Source organism: Corvus kubaryi, unplaced genomic scaffold, assembly GCF_017639235.1.
Source record: "Corvus kubaryi isolate FWS band 111438036 unplaced genomic scaffold, C.kubaryi_AGA036_p1.0 75, whole genome shotgun sequence".
NCBI lineage: Eukaryota > Metazoa > Chordata > Aves > Passeriformes > Corvidae > Corvus > Corvus kubaryi.
In genome coordinates, this window is record NW_024582062.1 from 1,450,128 (window position 1) to 1,471,332 (window position 21,205).

The 21,205-nt window shown below is 46.7% G+C and overlaps 1 protein-coding gene across 11 annotated transcripts in view; it reads right to left on the reverse strand.

The window, feature by feature from the left end:
• The window catches only part of CAMTA1 (calmodulin binding transcription activator 1), a 231,678-nt gene that overhangs the window by 50,834 nt on the left and 159,639 nt on the right, over window positions 1-21,205 (reverse strand). For all 11 annotated transcript variants that reach the window (XM_042051368.1, XM_042051360.1, XM_042051362.1 and 8 more), the window contains one exon: window positions 5,192-5,345. In XM_042051368.1, the coding sequence (XP_041907302.1) occupies window positions 5,192-5,345 (154 nt within the window). The remainder of the gene's footprint in view (window positions 1-5,191; window positions 5,346-21,205) is intronic.

A 21,205-nucleotide genomic window follows, 5' to 3' on the forward strand; every position in this document is an offset into this window, starting at 1 on the left:
GCACTGGGATCGGCACTGGGATCGGCACTGGGATCAGGACTGGGATCAGGACTGGGATCGGCACTGGGATCAGGACAGGGATCAGGACTGGGATCAGGACTGGGATCGGCACTGGGATCAGGATTGGGATCGGCACTGGGATCAGGACTGGGATCAGGACTGGGATCAGGACCGCGATCAGCACTGGGATCGGGACGGCGTGTCCCGGCGCCCCGGACCCACAGAAGCTCGGCAAAGCCTCTCCATTTCTCTAGTGTTATTTTTTAATTTTCTTTTTTCTCCAGGATTTTTTTTTAAGCAAAAATCCTGCTTGGCCATTTTGGAGAAAAAATTCCTCATAAGCACGGCCCGCACAGAGAGGGCCTTGAGCCTTTCCCAAGGCTCCCAGCCCTCCTTCCCCAGGCTTTCACATCTCGGTGGCACTGCCAGGAACACGCAGACTGACACCTTTGCGGATGCTCTAGGACTGAGTCTGCCAGTAACTACAGCCAAATGTTAACAGGGGACATAAAATACTACGGAAGAACAGGAAACAAAGGCTGGTGTGCCCGCAGCCTCCTCAGAGAGGTTCGGCAATTGCTGCATCTGGTTTAATACCCAAGTTTTAAGGGGTCAGGAAACTATTTGGTTTAGGTTTCCTCAAGTTAGTTTCCATTGCTGCTAACAGTGGGTTCCTCCTGCTGGCCTGCTGTCAGCACTCGGTGGGATTATTTCACTTTGGTGTCTCCAAACACAGCTGAAAGGCACCAGCTAAAACACAGTTTCTAATTTTGATCTTTTGGCAAAGTGGGACTTTATACATCAGGTAAAATTTGACCACAAGGGAAACCATGTTTCCCTACAAAGTGGCCCATATAGGCATGGGAGCAAGCTTCCTCTGGGGACATAAAGCCCACCACAGATCTCAGAGGGAGAGGAAAAGTGTATTCTTGCATGGGACTCGTTTTTAGAGCTGCACACCTGCAGTAGTCAAAGGGTTGGCGGGAAGATGAGAAGCCGAGCAGGTAGCTGATGAGCAGGAAGCTGATGCTGGCCATGCAGACAATGTGAACGGGGTACTCTAAGTCCAAGTGGTGGGTGGGATATAAGAACCTACGTAGCACCTTCTGTCATGTTATCTTTTTAATAAAAACTCAGACTATTGCAGTAAAACTGGATGTCAGCATTATTAAACCCAATGTCTTTTTGAAGAATCCACGTTGCTTTTTACGTGGCCAGCTGAGCTAAGCTGGCAAGCTTCAGTTTTGAGGGGCACTTTGGAGCTCTGACAAACTGCTTGGGGAATTGTAAAAATCATCCCATATAGCATTTTTCTACAACTGATCTTTTAAGATGAAATATAACCCCACTCCTTAAACAGAGCTACTGAAATTGAATATAAATTCAAGTCAAGACGAAACTCCCAACAACTCAATTCTTCAAACCGCATTAATGCCGATTGCTGCTATTTGAGTTTTGTTCTGAGCTACAGGCGTCTGATGCCTTCTCCAGTGATGACAATGCAGGGATGCAGGTTGAGGTCACCTCCAGGAGGCCTGATGGCTTCACTGACACAGAGTTAGGGACTCTGGGAAAAGGCAAGAGCAGCCCATGCCCATTGACTGATGGGCACACGTGGAACTTGCAGCTTCCCCAGCTGTGGCTGCGTGCAGGAGGCACAAACAGGAGCCCTCAGTTCCTACGCAGCAGAGGAATGCAAAAAGCTTTTCCTCTGAAAGGAAGATAGCTCTCAATTATAGTGGACCTGGAACAAGGATTGCAACGTAGCACCAGCTGTGAGCTTGTAAGTCATACATGCCAGCTGAAGGATGAGAGAGCCAAAAGGGGATGATTTGGAGAAACCCCCAACATGAGCTGGCCCACAATTTGCTGATCATATGGAGTTTATATACAGAATTCTGCTGTGATGGATTCTGCCACTGAATTTGCTTTTACCACCAGATGCCTCTAAGGACATCTGCTAATCTGTTCAGAGAAATCTCAAAGCAAGACTGTAACAGGCCACAAGGGGGGGGGGGGGGGGAATTGAAAGCAATGCCAAATTGAGGCTCATTCTTCACACCAGGCATCCTGAAATGACTTACAGGTGTCTCAGACAACATTCCTGCAGAATTTTCATGTATTATAGCTATTCACTTTGCACAAATGTACTCAAAAGTTGCATTCACACCAAAGCAACACACACACACACAACAACCCTTTTGATTGAGACACCCAGCTGAGATGCTCCCAACTGCTGGGTAATCCCAGGTCTGCCATCACTGGAGGTGTCACAGCCTTCCCTGGGCTCCCTGACCTTGCTTACACCACTGAGATAAGGGGCCTCATCTCCAAGCCTGCAAGGAAAAAGGAATCATCCTGTGGGAGGTCATGAATGTGTATCAGGCCTTCCAGGCTCATATGCTTCAGTCTTGAGGACAGCCAAATTGAGGTCTGATAAGCCAACAGCGATGGTCCAGAGAAGGCAACCAGGAGGTCATGAACATCCCAGCTTGAAGGCAGGTGACAAACAGATCAGAACTAAAGCAAAATTCCAAAGCCATGAAAGCTGAAGTCAGGCTGATTAATTAATTATTTACAGTCTCAACTCAGCTGGAGGTGTTAAGAAAACCTCAACTCCTTAGAGCAGCATTTACCTTTCACGGATGTTCAGATGGGTTCATTTCAGTCTCTTAATTAGTTCACACACCAGCTATGTTAGAACAAGTTAATGCTGTTTCCACAAAGCTCTCAGAGCTCTATGGCCACTCCAAAAAGGTGGATTTTAATCCATAACCACCAGTGTAAGCACAGTCACAGAATGAGCGAACAGCAGCCAGCCAAGAAGCTCTCTCTGCATTCAGAGGTCTCCTTCAGGAGCAGGGCAGAAGCCACCTCTCAAGAACCCAGACTTCAGTGCCCTGCTCTGCTCACGAGGATGACAAGGCTGGTACCAGGAGCTGGTGCCTGTCCCTGACGCTACTGAAGACTTGCTGAAGCCTGGACTGACTTTGGGATGATGCAGCGGGGAAGGAAGAGGGAGCTGAGCGAGTTATGGATGCAAGAAATGTAAACAAACTCCCTGATCATCCCAGCCAGGGTCTCTCTGCATTTCAGGAAAAACAGTTTAATGTATTTGCCTGGCTTGGACTCCAGGACCGATGCCGCTCACCCTGCCAGCCATCTGCCACATGGCTTTTGGTTCTCCAGGCACACATGGCCAAGAGAACATGCTCCCACACCGCTGGCTGCCACACCACTGCCTGTCTGCTACCCTCCATTCTGACAGGAAAGCTTTAATACCTGACAGAGGTCAACAGCTTTAACACCTGACTCCAGCCCAGGCTGAGTAGGAGTTCAACAAACAGCACTTGTCAGTGAGTCAAGAGCTGGACACTGCCACCAACCTCTGACCAGGAGGAAGCATTTGCCCCAAAGGCAGAACTTCTATCAGCTTCTCTTCCTTAACCCTGAATGACATCAGTGGTCTGAAATGGGAAACCCCCCTGCAGGTACAGAGCTCTTGGACCTCCACACACACCCTGGCTGTACTCATCACTAACTTGTCTTAAATGTGAAATTCTCATGGAAAACATCAACCAAGAAAACAAAACCCCTACAGAGCTTCCAAGTCCAGAGGAATAAAACATAACAAACCCCAGCACAGAACAGGTAAAAGGTGAAGACTGTCACTGCACCAGCGACACCGTGCACAACACTTTGATTAAGCCATTGACAAATCTGCTTTAGGGCAGAGAAATTTGGAAACATCAGGCAATCAAACTGTGAAGTCTGTGAAAGAATGTGATTAATGCAAAAATGTGATGAAACTAATGTGCTTGGCTCCAGAATTTCATGGCACACCCTACACTGGAACCAAATCTGATGGCTTCTTGGCGAGCGGTGCCCCTCTGCGTTCCCCGAACACGGTTATCCGTGTCCTCTTTGTTTTCTAGGTCTGATCAGAATCCAAAGCTTTTATTGTAGCTACATTTCTAAGGATGTGTTTCCCAGGATATGTACCCATAAACAGAGACGTGTACATGCATATATACTCTGAATAATTGCGCAGAATTTCACTCTTCCCTCCTGAGACATAAAAGAGCCAAGTGTTATTAAATTTACGGCGAGTTCGTCATAGTTTTCACATAATTTTCTTGATGCACTGCAGATTTTTTAACAGGCTGCTGCTTCCTTTCCTGTTTAATGTTAAGGTATTTGTCCAGTCTCAGCTACACCAACATCCTGGATTTCTAAGTTTATCAGCCCCAGGGGCAAATGTGTCATTTTCCCTGTTCTCCTCTGCCCTCCAGCTTTGTGTGGAAAAGGAATACAAGGGCCTGCACAGCTCAGGATGCAAAAAAGGACTGCAAACTCAGATTACCAATGCCGCGGTCAGCACGAGGCTGATCCTTCATGGATGGCAGAGACACATCAGGATGCACTCTGTGACTGTGACCTCCAATTACAGGAAGCTGGGCATGACACCAGCATCCAGGCAGGGGCAGGGGGCAGGCACAGAAGCAGACCTGGTATTTGTTGACTCAGATTTGGTATTGTGGCTCCTGCAGTTAATTTTCTCTTGGTTATAGACCCACTTTATGCCTCATTTTTCTTTCATTGCCAAAAGATGTTTTTGTGCACATTGGAATGTGCTCTCCAGGGGAAGACATACAATATAACTGATGCAAAGGAAAATATTATACACCAAGGCAGATGCAGAGAGGTTCAAAGAACTGCCTGTCTGAGGGCAAACTTCCCCATCCCTCTGCATACCTGAGCAGCCTTCTCTTTAGGCTGCAAAGTTCAAAACTGTAGGAAATTATGCTCAACTCAAAACACTCAGTTCCATGGGGCCACCTGTAAGCTACAGCAACCCATTGTGACCTGACAATGGCCACCCAAACACGGAGTGCCCTTGGGGGAATCCACCTGCCAGTACTGCATAGGCTCTTTGCAAGTGAGGCCTTGAACCCTGTGCAAGAACACAGGTACCATTTTCCCCCAGTGTGCAGAGGGGACCTTTTTGGGGACAATCTGGGCCGCTCTCATACCATACATCCCAGAAGTGTTGAATATTGGAAAGAAAGAGTGTGCAGATGCAAGCTGAGTTGGATGGACAAATGACTCCTTCACAGGATGGTTGCTGGCGGTGAGAGACGCTGGACTCTAAATATACAGCAAAGAAGCAAAACCAGCTCCAGATACTCACACATCGGTTTGAGCTGCCCGATGAGTTCCTCTTTTGTCCACTTTGCCCATTCCTTCTTGTCGGTGTTTATTGAGCACAGGATGGGGCCGCACGGTTTCCCGCAGTCCTCGATGGCCGGGACGTTCAGGTAGTGCACCAACACGATGTCTGGGTTCTGCAGGGACAGCGAGCAAGAGTTACATCGTTGGGGCCAGCACTCTCTGCATTTAACTTCCTAATTAAAACTGTGACAGAAAGCAGCGTGATCAGACCCCAGACTGTACTGGATTTCCCAGAGATAAGAGCTGTTCTTTAAGAGAGGTGGCAAAAGACAGCACCTGAGTTTGCACAAGGCTTCCCCCATCCTGATGGCCTCTGCTTGCAACTCTCCTGCTCCACTTGTATGCTCAGCATGAACCTCTTTTTCAACCCTTACAACACCAAATAGTTGCAAGAGTCCTGCAAACACCACTGACAATGCACACCAGGTAATATGCTTTGGTTTAAGGGACCTTTTGTTTCTTTGAGACAATGCTTCCATCAGTTCTGGTCCACATCAAGCTTTTTTGAATATAGAGAAAGTCACCTGAGAACACCAGGAACAGCCACACTCTCCATACAGTGAGAGAAAGCAGGAGGGAAGAGCCGAGGAGGCTCACAAACAGTATTACAGAGAGCCCCAAAGACGGGCTCTTTACAGACAAGCCCGGAGAATTCCTTGTCTTTTGAAGATGTTTGCAAGCTGCAGACGGTTGGCACTGGAAGAGCGCTTTGCAGGACAGCTGCAGGCGGACAGAGAGGTGCCGGCTCCTGCAGGCTGATCCCGCAGCTGATCCCGCTTCTCCTCTCCCTTCCCGCGGGGCTGCGGGGGGAGGACCCTGCTCTGACGCACTGCGGTGCCGTCCCACCGACACCTGGAGCAGGAGCTGAGCTCTGTGTCACCACCCTGCGAGTAAATGAATCATCTTAACAACAGCAACAACTCCGCCAGCTCCCCAACAGCGTCCCAGGGAGATTGTTCAATAGATAATAACAAGATTGAGGAGATGATTTCTTTCCCTTAAGTCATTTACTCCTAAGTTCGCAAACTTTAATGACTGCTTTGGAATTATTTATAAAAATAAACAGGATAATGGTGTAATTAAAACTCTAATGTTTCATTAATGCTGTTAGAGCCCTGTTCTGGGGGGGAGTGGGAAGAACACAACCCATCATCCGCTTGCAAAGGTTGTGCTGATGGCAGCACTTGCTTATGAAACCAGGGGAGAGCTGGAACAGGACACGGACACCTGCACCAAGGAGACCTGTGGAAGGGAACTTCTGATGGGCAAAGCACAGCACCGAGGCCCAGCACGCTGGAGCTGCACCCGGAGCAGCCCAGGGCAGGGGCAGGGTGGCACTCAGCACTGCTGGGTGTGGGGTGACCGTGACTCCCTCGTGCACCCCGCACATAGGGAGCATCCTGCGCATCCCCAAGATCAGGGGGAGCTGGTCGTGTCTCCCAGCTCCTCCAGGCTGGTTAAGAAGGTGCTGGCAGGGGGGAGGGCCACTGGTACCCATGTACAGCACTGTGACAAGCAGAGCAGCCCTGCAGAGCATCTGCTTGGTAAGCAGATACATCCCTCTGTCTGGAGAAGCTCTTTCAAGTTAGGAAGACGTGCCAGTAGGAACTTGCATTTTCCCCCTCTATGGTCAGAACTGCAAGCAGGGGATTTCTCAGTGAAGATTCTGTGAGAAAGCAGTATCAAATTCTTGCAGCCAGTGCTAAAAGAGTTGTACTGCACAGGGAAGTGGCAAAGAAACCCTGTAAAAAACAGCTAGTAATTTATTTCAGAGTGGTTTTGGAAAGTGCTAAAGCAAAGAAAACGGTTGGCTCTTCTATTCCTGAGATTCTTCTGTAGACAAACAACTGGACCTTTTGTGTTCAACTGTGAGGTGTTCAAAACCTTCCTTCTCACAGGGCACATCTGCCTCAGACAGAGGCAGCCAGAGGACACGGAAAACCATCACAACTTCTCGTTCTACAAAAAGTACATCTGAAACATCACAGTCCTCGTGCATAATTCAGAAGAGGTTCAGATAGTAAAAATGATTACCCATACACCCAAATAGTCTCCATCAGCTAATTTAACATAATTAGTGATCTAGATGATGAAGTAATAAAAAGTAATATGCTTCAGAGATTTCATGTAAATACACCTCTTGCTCTCAGGGAAGTTTCAAAGAAGGGAGCAAAGACACAGCCGTGGATGATGTGGCAGTTCTGCAGGTGCTTCTACCTTCCTCTCAGGTAAACTGTGTTTTTCACAGCCTGACAGTGCCTGTTTGTCACCAAGCAGGTCAGGATTATGGGGCTTCCTGGCTTCAGTGCAACACAAACAAGTGGACCTCAGCAGTGGACTGGCACTGGAACTTAGACTTTTTATATATAAAAGCATACAAAATAAACACAGACCAAACAGGTTTGTTCCTTATGGCTACATCTAAAAGCTGACCTTAGGTTGACAAACTTCATGAATGCCAATCCACTTGGTGAACTGAAATGTTTTGACACAAATGAAGAGAATACAAATGTTTTGGAAAACTCATGATCAGCAGCGAATCACTATCTGTGGTGACCTACCAGGAGAGCAAGAGAGATGTGAAAGACTGAAAGAAAAATTACAAACGTAACTTCCATGCAGGAAAGGTGTCAGGACAGTGGACACGCCATGGCAGAGGCCCTTCACTGGTGTGGCAGGGGGGAACAAGGGGAGCCCTGGACTGGGCTGCAGATGGCTCTGGAAACACTCCTGCTGGAAATCTGCCCATCGTTCCAGTGCCTGGAGCCTCAGCAGAGTTGCTCTGCTTCCCCCACACCCGAATTGAAGGCGCTGCCATCTGTCCCTGACCTGGACAAGGCTGCTTGGCTTCTCGTGCCTCCTCAGTGTGGCAGAGGAACTGCCTCCACTGCTGCTGGGGGGTAAGCAGGAGATGGTACAACAAGTGGTTAAACACAAAAAGTCGTTGGTTTTGATGAAGAAAAATGCAACTGAAACATCTGCCTGACTCTTGTTTGAAGCTTCATCAGCCCTAAGTGGTCAATAAATCAGACTGGCGTGGCGTTACATTTCTTCCATGGCTTAACCATTAATCTAATGCCAGTTCTCATGAAAAATGAGGGAGAAAAACTATGTGATGGTGAAAGTGTACACATTATCCAGAAAGTGATAATGGCACATAATGGTGCTGCAGCCCTCCATCCCAGTGGCTGGAACAGCCTGGCAGCCTCCTCTGCTGCCCACCACACACCATGGAAACTATCTGACTAAAACAGGGATTGTTTGTTCCACCAGCCTGCTCCATGTGGAGATTTTTCACAGGAGCAGAAACACAAAACTGGAACAGTTCTGGGAGGGGGGGGGGGGGGGGGGGGGGGGGGGCATGGGCAGCCAGCAAAGGGCTGACCAATGTTGGGGTGAAGGAATGGTCAGTTCCTCCAGAGCTCCACGACGGCTCAGCCACAGGGAAAACTCTCATTTCAGCAACCACCTTTTGCTTCTTCTTCACTTCCCAGAGTCAGTCCCCTCCAAGGAGAAGTCTGCAAAAACCTCTGCCTTCTCAAAGCATGCTGGTTTGGTTCTCTTCTTCTATTCCTTTTTCTTTTAAAAGCAAAAATCAAAAGCCATTTCTGGCCAGCTTCCAGCTGCTCTTCAGTTGCTCAGCCAAGGCAATCAGCTCAAGGCAAAATCTCACTGGCAGGGGCTCCCAAATCACCGATGACCACAGCTGAAGATAATTTTATTTGGAAAAATACCTCTGAGCTGAAAGTTTTGCATTTGTACTCCCTGCTGGAAGGATGAAAGGAAGTAAATTATCCTCAGGGGTGACGAGCATCAGTGAATCTCATCTCAGCCAAGGAATTACCCCCAAACGCAGCCACTTGCCCTGGTTAGCACTGGACACCTGTGTCAGTTCTGTTGTGTCAAACCTGTGAAGTTCTACACGTGGTGAAACCAGCCTGTTCCAGCTCTAAAGGCTACACCACGAAGCAGAAGGGTAGGAGGAGAGGAGTATGACAGTGGGATGCAGAGGCAGCTCCTGTGCCCCGCTCTGTCCCTGTTCACCCCCAAAATTGTAACAGGTTTTTCTTTTCTGGCAGCTATTCATTTACAAGGTTTACTTTGTATTTCTCAATCCAAAAGGCTGAAAAGGAACCTCAGCTTTCTGGGAAGATAATTCACATCCATCGCTGTGGGGTGACAGGATTAATATCTGACAGCTTATCACCCCCCAAAAAAGATAATGTAAAGATGTCCCAAAAAAAGAGAATATAAAGAGGTTTTTGTGGTTTTGAGGGGCTACCATTACATGATGCTTCAGTACCCACAGGTAACTCAGGAACAGGTACTGGGAGTGCCTGTGTATCATCTATACGTTATCTAAAAATCAAACCAGTGAATGAAACTATTCCCAGACACATGGATGACAGAATCTTCTACTATTTATAGCAGTGTCTTTCTGGAGGGTTTCCTTTGGATTTTCAAAGGTTTGAGAGCAGAGTCTGGGATACCCGAAGAAAAAGGCACAAATACGTAACACAGACACTGAAGTAATGGAATTTTTTCAGGGACCAAATGCTAGCTTTGGGCAAGATTATTGGTTTGAATCCCAGCATTTTCTTTATCCTTGAACTAATTTCTAATTGAGGTCATGCTATGGAAGGTAACCTGGTGGCTGATGCATTAGAATATATTAATCTTCCACACTAAATGTGAAAACAAAAAAAAAATCCACTGCCTTTGAGCGCACAACCTACTGCCTTAATTTATCTAGAGCTGGGCATGTTTAATTAGGGAGAACGAGACAATTACCACAGATATAGCACAGCCCTGGCACCCGAGCTGAGGCACTGGAGCACGGGGGAGAGAGTGGGACCCCAGAGCCAGACACAAAAGCAGTTGTTGTGCTGCAGAGCAGGACTCCTTCTGCTGGGAAATCCCTTTTAGCTAGCAGAGCACCTTGAATTAACCTTGTCCCTATGGCTCCAGCTGACAAAAGCACTGCTGGAACTTCTGGTCCTTCAATAGCTTCCTCAGGAAGAGAGGATGCTTGGAGTCAGCCAGGCAGAGAGACACTGGTGCATGTGTGGTTTTAATCAGCATCCTGACATGCACTTGCTCAGGAACTGGTGCCAGTTGTCACTGTCCTTGCCTGGGCACAGGAGCTTTGGGTCCCCTCTGGGGTGGGGGCAACCCCCACCATCCTCACCACCGCTGCATCCCAGCCATGACTGGGGCCTCAAGATTTATACCCTATGGATACAGTGCTTGTCTCAAAAGGTCAGCCAGCCCACAACTCCAACATAGAGTCATTTTCCCAGTTTTTCAGCCCAAATTCTTTTGAGTTCTTTTGTTTAAGTTGAACAATTTTTGAGACAAGAGACTGGCTACAGGACGATACAGCTCCACGTACTGCAAATATTGAAAGGCTTGGAAAGCAAAAAATTATTTTGAGATGACGAGATTTCCTGCAATTGTTTTAAAGAGAATCAGGATTTAATCTGGCTGTATACTTTATAACATGTTCCCCAGTTCCTCTTCAATACCTTGGTAAGGGCACAGCACACAGAGCAGTGTGGGCATCATCAGGCAGCATTTAAATAGTGTGAGAAGCAAAATAAGAGAGTCTTAATACAGAACAAATACCAAACACTCACTAATACATCATCAAATGTGATTTGAAGATATTTTATATAGAAAGAGCTGCCGATGAATACTCCTGAGGATCATGTTTACTTAACGTACACTTTGAAAGACACAGAGTAATAACATGCAGTAATTCCTGGTCTCCAAAGTTCCAAAAGAAATTGATTTCTGAGATGCTTTTTATCTTTCATAGCAATACCTCTAGTGCTAGTAAAAGGTGTAACAGGAGAATGATGCTGCACAACCAGAAACATGCAGCAAAATAAAACAGAAGGTACTTCTCTTTCTCACACAGGTATTGTTCTTCTGGACAGTGGAAATTTCTTTTCATCTGTGTCACCTCTCCCAGCTGGAAGCTTTAACTTACACAGGCAGCTGACAGGGACAAGATAATTCTGCCATGAGCTGGTACTGTGTTTATCTAGGCACATGCAGGGAGCTTTGGTGCTGACGCAGAGGTCCCAGGGACAGCGAGGCAGCAGGGAAGGCTCCTGTCCTGCCTTTTGCCCCAGAGACCATGAAAGTGGTTTCATGGGAAGGTCTAAGGAGACCCGAGTCTGTGGAACCTGAGCACCTGTGGTGTTGGTACCGCCCAGCACGCAGGGCATCAACAGCAGCGCATCGCTCAGCACAGCCTGGCTCCCACCCATGTCCCCAAAGGGTTTTCTCCAAGAAGCACGGTGGGCTCCAGGCTGCCACCCACAGAGTAAGGCTCTTTTTCAAACCCGTGGTTTTCACTGTTTCTCTGGATTCTTGAAAGACCAGCCCGAGACTTCCATAGCTTTGAGCCGTCGGTCAGAAGAGGTGCCAGGGCAGCTGTCTGACTCAGTTAATAGCTTTCTACAGCTATGCCACTGCTTGTGTAGAAAAACGCAACCATGATTAAAGCATGCAGAGAAAACTTAGAGAAAGCAACGTGCCCTACTTCAGCTTGCTCAGAGATACTCCTTCTTAACACCCCCGCTCAGGAAAAGTGTGAAACAGCAGCAACAGCTGCCTTTAACCCAGCTGCTGCATCCAGCACCGACTGCCTCTACAGGGAGACAGATTTGCCATGGAAATCACCAAGGCATCTCCTCCTCCTCCCTGTCACTTGCTCTCTGCAGTTTTACAATTCATTCTGCAAAAGCCTGGAGGATTTTCAAACAATAGCACTGAGGGCAAAGCAAAGGTTTCTTTGGGTTTGAACTCCTTTGAGATACTCTTCCTGACAAATGAGGCTTATTATAGCACACACATCCCTTGCTATACTGAGTATATTCTGCTACTCCAGCTCTCCACCTTTGAAGACTTACATTTGCACAGTGCCTCTATGTTTTCCTATGTTACACTTGTATATTGCAATCATTTCCAGAATAGTGGAATTTCTTCTGCAAGCAAAGTGGTGCAGAGGAGAACATCAAAGCCACATGATGTTTCAGTGTCCTACACTTGAATTGTGCTTTTCATTTTCAAAACTCAGAAATCTCAAAAAATTTGCTAACTGATACAGCCCAATTTATACATCGGGCTTACTTGATTTAACAGCAAAACACAAATCTTTGTGGGGGTAACACAAAGCAAATGCTTGATTGCCCATAAAGCACCAGTGAGGAACCTCCCGGCCACCAAAACTGCAGATGTGGAGCAGAGTTTTGCCCTGCAGCTGCATGAATACTTTGAAATCATGTTATGCTGCCCATGCACACATGGGCAAAGTCCCAACAAATCACAGACACAAATGTAAATATTGAGGTACTGCATATGCTGTAACAGTGCTGCTCTCTTTGCAGGCTGCTGCTCTGTAAAAGATTTGCTACTGCATTTGGACTATTTTTCCCCACAAGTGTGAGCCAGAGATCCCTCAGCTGACATTTGTGAGGACTCTTTATTTTCTTTTCGTTCTGAAGTACAGAATCTCTTCTCCCTCTTTCTGTTTTTATTGCAACCTTTACATGGGAATTCTGTCATTGCATTTCAAACGAGCTCAGGCAGAGCTCAGCTCGGAACACTTCCATCCCCATCATCGGCCAGAAATGCCAGCATTATAAATCATGCCCCAAGTGGCTTCTGCCCTTTCCCAGCTCACCCAAGCCAGAGATACAATAATAGTTGGTCTGAAGTAAGAAGAAATTTTAATTTCAAAGCTCCACTGACATTCACCAAGTGCTTTCAAAGTTTCTATCAACAGAATGCACTGCTTCCAATTCTAGTTGGAATGAAGATGGTGCAAGTTTTTCTCTCAAGCTGATGGCCTAGTTTGCCTCAATAACACTATTATCTGTTAAATATTAATGCATTTCTGTGAATTAAAAACAGTTCTATGTGCACCGGCAGATACTTCACTTCTTACTTTTTTAATTGGTATTGTTGTAGGTGGACCAAGTAATAGAAAGCTGACATTTCCAAATACTAAACAAGAAAAGCCCAGGAGAATGTACTGAGAGCTCATGATAAGCTTTCCCTCCAGAGACACGCTGTCCTTCAGCACTGCTCTTAAAGCTTCGCCAAGCTCCAAGCTACTTTTGTACATATAAAAATGATTTTAAATCATTTGAAAGAGGATTGCCCCTCACACCCAGTGTACACTCCCCACAGCAGTGGCACGATGGACTAAGGATGTGTCTAAGGGTTGGCTGATCTGCACGAGGCAGCAGAGCAGCAGCTCAGCACTTCACAGCCCCACACATCCCACCTGCCCACCAGGAAGGGAGCTCTCTGCAGTGCTGGAAGGTGATGGCAGCTCCAGCAGCATCCCAGGGGCTGGAGCTGTGCTCACCAGCCCTGACCCCTTTCCCTACACCCGCACAGACACAGTGCAGGGGCACAAGGCTCCAGGTGCCTGGAAAGGAGGACATGTGAGCCTGATGCCTGCCTGAAGGAACAGCAGATAAATGCTATTTAATGTTCCACACAGCCTATACAGTACATGGTAAGCCAACAAGTCCTTTTTATTTCTCTTCTTTGCTCTTGCTCCGAGGGTTCTATCATTTATAGCTTCTTTAAATTTGTTACTTTTGATATCAGTAGCTGGTAATACAATTCCCGGAGGAATAACATCAATAACCTTCAAAACACTTTCATAATGTTGCCTTTGATAGTCTTGCAACACATTTGTTCCTATGGCAAAACCCTTATGACACTGCTATACAGCACACAGGTTATTCACTGAAGGTTTTGCTGTGCCTGGATAACCCTTCCAGACATGAGGAACTCCGGTGCCAGGGAATCCAAAGTTCTCCTCCTTTTGGAGTCCAACTTTACTTTTGAATTGCATGAGAGGGCTCATAAAGTGGAGGGTCCAAACAAAAGATGCATAAAAGCTGAGCAACATGGGGCTGTGCCCAGAGGAAGAGATGGGCAGGTACCAGGGACACCCCAAACTGCCACGTCAAGGACATGCCAGCCTCGCTCCATTCTCTCTACAGCTGCTGGCTGTGACTCATTAGCCATGGCATCCTGAAAGGGATCCACAGCAGCCAGCTGGGAACTGAGGCAGCACCTTAAACCAGAAACATCAAATCCTAAAGCAAAAAAAAAAAAAAGAGTATCAGATTTGAATTTCTTCTGAACTGCAAGAAAAAGATTACTAGACAACCTTTTTTCTTCACTACCACTCAGAAGTCTCCCCCATACAACGGGATTAACAAACAGGGATTAGCATCTCAGCACTCCTGTTATAGGCTGGGAGGCAGTCCTGCCCTCTGGGCCTCCTGCACATACACTTGGAGACTCGCACGTGGATGCCTTGGAATCCTAAAAGGAAATGTGACCCCACCAGTGCTTCTGTGTAGCTCAGAGGGGTTTCTGACCTGCTGATAAGAGTGGAATTATCTCTTATCAGACCTTTTCAAGGACTCTGACTCCTTTCTGGCCATGGAGACATTCAGGTTTCTCTTGGGGAGATCTGACAAATGGATTTTGTTTCTCTGTTTCACTACATCAGAGCAAGGACAGAACCATTCCCAGGGTGGACAAACAGCTCTGGTCAGTGCCAGCACAACTCTGAACACAAGGGAGGGGCACACATTCCTTCCTGGCTCCTTTTTGCCCCAAATAGCTCTCCCTCTCACACAGTAAGAGAAAAGAATGGTAAATTGGACAGCGGACCCATCCTGCCTCAAACTGCCAAGGCAGAGCAAGTGACCTGGCTGCTAACGGAGATGTTATCAGGGATGAGCAGAAGGTGCTACAGCCCAGCTACAGCAAAGCAAACTGCCCTTCAGCCTGATCCATCAGTCTCAAATTCGCTGTACAGGAGCAGCCTGGCAATCTCCCAGCACGTGACAGTGCCCTGATAACCTCCAAAGCTGTGTTATTTAAGCAGAGAAAGGTGAGCTTTGTTTAGCCCTTGGGCTCAGGCTGAGCCGATGACAGATGCCGACACTTCATCCAATTAGATTTTTAAGTAGTGAGAGCAAATTTATCAGGCGAGCGTTTGGAGATGTGGCACATGAGAGTTATCAATTTCTTTGGTAATTCCATGGCTGCATCTCTCCTGGAGAGTCTCCCTCATCTTTTTATTTCACAGTATGCTCCAAGAAAAAACAGTGAAGTTTTGGCAATGCCTTCTGAAGAATACAACAAATAGCAAAGCAGTTGCTGTTATATGCAGAAATTCCACCCCCCCCCCAATTTTTTTAATCTACTTGCCAAATGTGAGTATGAAGCTGAGATATTTTATACACTGAGTGCTGGTGCCTGTGGTCTACATTCACATCAGCAAGAGAGAAGAACACACAACGCCCATGACATGGTACACCTTACAAAATATAAAAAGGCAGGAAAGCTTCTGAATTTCAGTAACAGGGGCAGACTATTACACGCAGCCAGTCACTGCTCATTTCACCCATCAGCTACTTGACCCAGCTACATACACTGGTATCTTCTGAGACATCCCAAAAAAGCAGCAGTAGTTGGAACATCCAGTGCCAGACACGGGAACATTAAAGTTTAACACAGGCACTTTTAAGTTGGTAAATGCTCGGCAAAGTAAGCACAGATCAAAGGGGGTTTTGAGCTTAGGCATCGACGCATCTGAAGAAGCATCTAAGAGAGAGGTAACGCTGAGGAACGAACAGCTTATGACAAGAGTCCTTGAAATCCCAGAAACAGCAATACTCTGCACTATCCAGGCTCAGGAGTGCTCTGTACATTTTCTGATTTACTGCTTTTTCATTTTTTTTCCAGCCTGCACAGATCATGGAAGAGGAATGGAGACCCTCATCTTGCTGTCCTTCAAATGAAGGACACACCAGGTTTTGTTCTTCAGCTTGGACCTCTCAGATTTGAAATTCATCAGACAGTGTGAGAATTATCTGAGGGTCTGTTGTTAAGTGTGCCACACATGACTGCTGGTAGGGTTGTTTTTGAGCGGAGTATTGAGAGTCTTACACGCCCACCCACATTTTAGCTTTTGTACATATCCCACATAGTTTTTCTGCCTTTTATTCCACCAGCAAAGATTGCCTGAGTCAGAGACCCTGCCCAGATGCCATCCTATTTGTTGCTAGAGACGAGTGACTTCACTCATCCAGCCACAGATCGTTTCTCTCTGATACTGCTGGAATGGAGAGCTGGTGCTCGCTCAGCAACAGCACGATTTGAGGTGACTGTAGTCGTGCCTTCGCAAACCACTCAACGATGAAGATTTTCATCTTGGCACAGACACAGGAGCTGCAGCTGCCTTCTCCCCTTCATCAGGAACATTTCTATTGCCATCAGAGGCATTTCCGTCACCTGCCACAGCTGCAGAGAGCAAGGGAACGTCAGCTATGGCAGGAATTCAAGTCACCAGGATTCCCCATGTTATTCCTTCTCACTCTCAGGACACACCCCAGAAGTGCAGGTGCCCTGTGCAGGGCTGGACACACTCACAGTGTCTGCCAGGACCACCAGTGCCCATCGCCCCTGTGAAGTGGCTACAGCACTGCCATCCTTCCTCCTCCACTACGTGTTCACAGCGAGAGATGGAGCAGAGAACAGCCAAGGGGATTCTGTTCTCATTACACATGCAGAAGCTGATTATGCTATTCCCAAACCCTGGGACTGGAACAACAGTGCTGCCCCTCCCAGGGTGCTGGAGATGCTGTGATGTGAAAGCATGAGGGAGACCATGTCCTGCTGGGCCCCCCTGAGGGGCAGGTACCTCACATGGTATGTGCTGTCTGCCTGCCACACCAGGGAGCACTAAAGAACCTGCAAAGGAACGTGTAATGAGATGAGAGGCAGCAAAACCAGCGTGGGTGAACACAGGGATTCCCTGCAGAGCCTTTTGACTCTGTGCTCTGAGGAACGTGGCATCCCCCTCTTAAGGCAGAAACACCCATGCACAGCCAGAGGAGATCCTCCATCAACACTATTTCGAATGCTGTCTTCTCCAGGTTTCCTGATGCTTTGGTGTTATGTCAGAAAAGTTTCAGTTGGCTCAGTACTGCAAGAACCTGGAAAACATCACAAAAATCTTCCATCCCAACTTGCACACACAATTTGGAAATGACTGGAGCAACCATCACGCCTAAGGAGATTAAAGCCAGTTTGCTGAAAACCAAAGCACATCCCTGCCACACCAGAAGCTGCAGCAGGACAGGTAAAATGCCCATTCTTGCAGTTTGGCTGATGTGGGGATGGTAACAACAGTAGAGCTCAGAGCTTGAAGGCATGTTCCCAGCAATAGAGCAAACTCCCCACTATGTTCAGCGTGTCCTCAAGTCATTCTGTTTTATAGATAGAGACACAAGGAAAAAATGAAATCTAAAAAGCATTGTCAACTTGAATGATTTTTCAGGTTCTTGTCACTAAACAACTATCATCCCTCAGAGCATACGAAAAGCAATAAACCCAATAGAGCTAATAAAGGAAAACTGTGTGGAGCTTGACAGATCTGGCTGTCCCTGGCATGTGACAGCCAATTTTCCAAGCAGGCAAATTGAAGCTGCAGCAAACTTGTCCACAGGATAAGTGAGACCCTGACAAGAACAGCACCGACTCCTGTTTTTTAACGCTGTTAAGTTCTGCTAAAAAAAGGTCCATTTTGAAAGAACATTCAAAAGGTTCTGCAAAATACATTTGTGGCCAACATAAAAACTGCCCAGTAATTGCTGTTTATCGTCTCACCCCTGCTGAGCATCAGCACGAACCCAGTGGACTGTAACACCCATAAAGGGATGCACCTCACCTTGTTAACACTGATTGTCCGCTCTGGCTGCACCAGCCTGTGCCACCCCCATTACCTGTGTTTCTCTGAATGCTGAAAACCCATCAGAAACTGCAGTTTCCTCCAAAAGCTGGAATCCCTCAGGCTGTGTGGCAAGCCGGCCCGGAAAGGTTTGCAGGGAGAGTCTGTGACCAAACCAAGACCTAATTTACCCAAGAACTCGTTAACATTTCCTCTGTGTACTCACTGAATGAACATGCTTTTGAAGCCACTTATTTACCCATAAATTACAATGGTCTGGAATCATTAGCAACAAAGTAAATAGTTTTAATTGATTTGAACTTTTTTGCAGTGAGGGAGCTTCCTTCCCGTGTAATTGTACTTTCTAAAAGACTGAAACAGCAAATGAAAGCTCTCTTGGAGCTTTGTGTCTGTAAAATGCTCCCTATTCTGAAAGGCTGAAATTACAGAAAATAAAGAAATCAACCACTCTTCCATTTTTGCAATGAACCTTGAACCTGCCTCATGAACCTTATAAGGAGTCAAGGAATTTTCTGTGTGGAGGGACACACCACAAGCCACATGCAGACAGCTCATGTGGGAGCTCTTGCTGCACTGTCCAAAAAGAGTATTACAGAATCACAGAATATTCAAGGACTTTATTATTTTTTTAGGGATCAGAGAAGATGAAGACTATGCAGATTTAAACGAATGCAGCTCATTTGGTATAACTTCAGGCAAATGCAAAGGGGCAGACCTGTTCATGAAGACTCAGGCCCCATCTGTCTGAGTAATGGCAGCCTCTGCAAACAGAAGCAAAGCTGCAATCTAAAACAAACACGGTGCACTGCCATCAGGTATAAATACATTTTTATTCAAATTGGTTGGGGGCGTTCAGAGGAAATATTCAATTTATAAGTGGAATATAAAATGGCATCTTTCAAAATCAGAGTTTTTGGCACAGATTAGCTCTCCATCCCCGTTGCTGCTGAGAGGGCTAATCACCACCCTGAATCGGTGCTTCGGCTGAACCTGACACTGGAAATCACATATAATTATACTGATTAATTCTGCTGAAAACATACATTGTTTTCCTATAGAATGTAAACATAATAAGGTGAAAGTGTGTTACAAAAAGAAAAAGCTGCGCTGTTCAGAAAAACCCACTCAGGTGCTACAGGCAGTGGTGTGACTGCATTTATTAAAAGAGCAGCACTGATTCCCACAGCTGCCTCCTGACTTCTGAGGGGAAAAAAAAAAAGCAGAAGAAAACTGGTGGATACATGACCCAGGAGTACAGTTGCAGCCTCCTAAAGGCATCCAATTATTTATCTATACATCAGAATAAAATGAAACGGAACAATAAAAAAGGACTGCTTCAAACAGCAGCAGTCCTGAAGAGCATCTGCACATTGAAGGGCCTGATGTGGCCAAAGGACCCGGGGTTCAAACAGGGGGGTGATACAGAGGGAGCTCAGGGGACAGGCAGCAAGGAAAGAGAAGGAACTCAGTCCGTCTCTTGGGAGTGAGGTATTAACAGACAACAGAAGAAATATAAAAGGCCTCACAACACAAGGAAAAAAAGCCCCTAAAATTAGGAATTCCTCCTTGCACTGAATTACAGCAACAAAGCCTGGTAATTTCACAGAAGACACCAGCATTAACACAGAGCACTTAAAAACTAGAGACATGCCTTTCTCCTTAGCTGCATCTTGCTGTGCAATGATCTGAGAAACCACTGAAAGAAAATTGCTTGAGTTTCCATTTTAGAGCTGCACTTAACCAAGTACTATCTGTCTTCAGACATACTGGCAAGGAAAAGTAGCAAATTACTTGTTTTTCCTGTAGCACCTAAAATCCCAACAGCCTTGGTGTCAGTCCCTTGCCACCCACAACCTCCAGTGCCACCACACTGCTGTGGCCACTCTCCCCATGTGCTGCTCGCCCAGATTCTTTGGGTGTTTTTTAAATTTATTCACAAACACAATCCCCCACCTACAGCAAAGCACCCACATCCCACAGGACAACAGCATGAGTTCCATGGACTCAGCATTCTCCAGGACCCTTTTGCAGCATGGCAGGTCATGCTCTCATGAGCCAGCCTTGCCCTGGGATGGGGCAGCCCCCTGTACCTGGCTCCTCCTGCAGAGCATGTCTGCTGCAGGCAGCTCCTGGAGAGGAGGAGCCAGGGTTTGCCTGATTATAAACGGAAGGGAAAGGCAAACACAAAGCTGCAGCTGAATAAGGAACATTAAGTCTGACACGGGGAAGCTGTGATGCATTACTCAGCCTGATAAGTTTAATGTATAATTTAGAAAGATATCACCAAAATGGAAAAGAGAAGCTGTTAAGCAGCTCTGAAAGGTATTCGGCTCAGGCATCACACACAGTTAGTGTTCACAGGAAGCTGCTTGCCCCATGGCACAGAACCACCCCTTGCCCCAGAACTTGATTTAGACATGTCTCAGCACTGAAGCACTTCAGAAAGAGCTCACTCCTTTCCATAGGCCAGATTTAGGCTTTTCACTGAGTATTAGGTATTGCCTCCCTGCTTGATAAGCAGAAGTCATCTGATGGGAAAGCCCTTCTCCAACTGCTGCTCAGAGTAATAGGCTCAACCAGGCAGTGTGAACCCTTTGACACCCTGGAAGTCACAAATAATCCCAAATTACATTAGAAAGACCTTAGAGGATGCATCAGCAGAAATAAACTTAAAAAAACCCAAAACTCACTGCTCACATACCAGCTGTTAGGATTTTTATTTAGAAGAGTATAAACTACAGCCACCTTGCCACAGTCCTTTGAAGAAATACTTATCTTGGGGAAAACAAGAACTTTGCTGGGGGGCTTAGGGAATCTTCTGCCCTTTTGGCTTCACCAGGACATGCAGAGGAGGAATGCTGCAGCTGGCTTGTTGAGGAGGGCTGTAGGCTGGTGAATGACAGCTCAGCACCTGCCTGAAAGGGGAAGCATTGACAAGGAAAGGTTTAAAGGTTTATTTGCCAGCTGAACTTGCTGAAAGTGTCCCCTGGAGCCCACATTTCAGAATTAATGACTTCTGATACTGCTCATGCGATCACCAGAGGGCCTATGGAAAATATTTCGATGATAAGGGATGCCCTTTGTTAACAGGATGAATATGAAGAGCAGAGGGAGGACATCCCAGGACATCCCCAGCACAGAGCAGACCCCTGCCACCCTGCCACCAAGGAT